This window comes from Myotis davidii, unplaced genomic scaffold (assembly GCF_000327345.1).
Source record: "Myotis davidii unplaced genomic scaffold, ASM32734v1 scaffold6, whole genome shotgun sequence".
Taxonomy (NCBI): Eukaryota; Metazoa; Chordata; class Mammalia; order Chiroptera; family Vespertilionidae; genus Myotis; species Myotis davidii.
Window position 1 is genome coordinate 1,615,559 of NW_006383011.1, and position 1,879 is coordinate 1,617,437.

General features: G+C 51.6%; 1 protein-coding gene across 2 annotated transcripts in view; it reads right to left on the reverse strand.

Annotated features, from left to right (window-relative positions):
• The window catches only part of MEIS1 (Meis homeobox 1), a 132,259-nt gene extending 131,233 nt beyond the window's left edge, over positions 1-1,026 (reverse strand). The window contains exon 1 of one of the 2 annotated variants that reach the window (XM_006778525.2): positions 222-1,024. In XM_006778525.2, coding sequence (XP_006778588.1) covers positions 222-233 — 12 coding nt within the window. In that variant the 5' untranslated portion in view covers positions 234-1,024. Of the gene's footprint in view, positions 1-221 lie in introns of both variants that reach the window. The other variant, XM_006778527.2, reaches the window with a different exon arrangement.
• Positions 1,027-1,879: the final 853 nt, after the last annotated feature.

The window sequence follows — 1,879 nt, forward strand, 5'->3', positions numbered from 1 at the left end:
GATTAGGAATCTACAGAAAACTTGATTATTCGAATTAACATGTAACATACATAAGTTCACAAACGCATTGAATAAATACTCTCACTTTAGGCCACGGCTTTAGGAGCCTCATTCAGAAAGACAGAGAGGAAAAAAAGGAAACTTTTCAGCAGTGTCTTTCAGCCACGTTTCAATTTAATCTCACATCTGAGTCCCACAATTGTTGTTGTTTTAATACGTACCCTTTGCGCCATCGGCCTCCCTGTATCCCTTCCTACTTCAGCTTCTAAGATATCCTCTTTAAGGCCAGTGTGAAAGGGAACAAATACGCAAACTCCCCCGGAAAAAAAAAATTTAAGCAGGACGAAAAAAATCCCTTAACGTCTCCAGCAACGTGAGCTATTAGTCCCAGATCTTCGGTCTACGGGACCTGAAGCAAAGCGCCCGAGTCACTGAGCATAAAAGCGCTCCGTTTCCAAGACAGCAGCGGGGGCAAAAAAAAAAAAAAAAAAAGGAAAAAAAAAAAAGAAGCAGATCTTCTCTCCCCAAAAAATCAGTTGAAAAAAAAAAGAAAAGAAAAAAAAAAGAAAAGAAAAAGCAGCGCCCCTCAGACCCAACTACCAAATCTCATGGCTTTCTGCCACTCCGGCTGTCAATCACAGGCGAGGTTGTCAACGTGGTGAATGAATGATCATCCGCTCTGTCTTCTTCTGGTCAGAACACCTCAAATGTTAATATTCAAATGCACAAAGCCCTAGCGCTCGCTCCCCTTGAATCAGTCCTAATTCCTAATCAGTTTCTCTCTTCTCTCGCTCGCTCGCTCTTTCTCTTTCTCTCTCTCTCTCTCCCTCTTTGCAACTGCTGCACTGGAGGGAGATTAGAGGAGGAGGGTTAAAAAAAAAAATGTCTGTCTGAGTTTGTCTTAAAGGAGCCACAATCGATGCTGCCCGCTTGCAGTCCCCGTGCGTGTGTAAAGTGTGTGTTGCACAGGCGGAGAGGTGGATTCCGACCAGAATGCTAGAACCCGGAAGTAGTGGTGGCCATAACAGGTCGCGTCTTACACAATGCATTGGGCTGCAGCAAGTAGGCTCCCCGGCAGGGGTGGGTGCGCGAAGCGAGCTCTGGCCGCACTGGAGAGGCAGAGAGGCGCTCCATTAAATCGCACGCCCAGGCACAAACACCCACACACCCGGGGCACACGCGCACAGACGCGGCCAGCAGATCCCGGCGGCCGGTCTTATTTTCCGTATTCTTTTCTCTCCCTCCCCCTCCAGACTCTCTCCCCAAAGCCGATGCTTGAAATAAACTGGGAATGAACGCGGGGCAGGCAGTGGCGGGAGTTATTTTGCACGGGGCTCCGCGCATTGACTTCAAGACTTTCCTCGAAATGATTGGGGTCTGCCAGTGTTTTTTCAGGGCGGAAGGGGGTGATGAGGAAAAGTACCGGGTTCTCAGAACTAAAGACTCCCAAGTCGGAAAGTCAAGAGGCGAGCGGGGAGGAGGAGCGGGAGCATGGCTGGGAAAGGCTCGGCTGGCTAAGGAGTCCCGTGAACGTGGGGTGGGGATGGCTGGGGCTGTCTGCAGATCCAGCTGAAGAGGTTTTTGCTGTCAGAGGTAGACACTCGGTCCAAGGAGAGGAAATGCTTGCATTTTCTCACTTTGGGGGGTCTGGACGCCCCCACCTCCTAGCCCTGGAGACCCCCCCAAACCCCGGAGTCCTGCACGAAGTGCGAGAGGAAGGGAGGAAACAATGAGCTCAGAGCCGGGAATGTGCCCCCAGCGCCTGTTTACAAACACCAAGCTATTTACGATCGCCGGAAAGCGAAACCCGACGCGGGCTCGGAGCAGCCCCGACCTCGCGGGCGGAGCCGGGCCCAGGCGCCGCGGGGAGGGCGGCTCT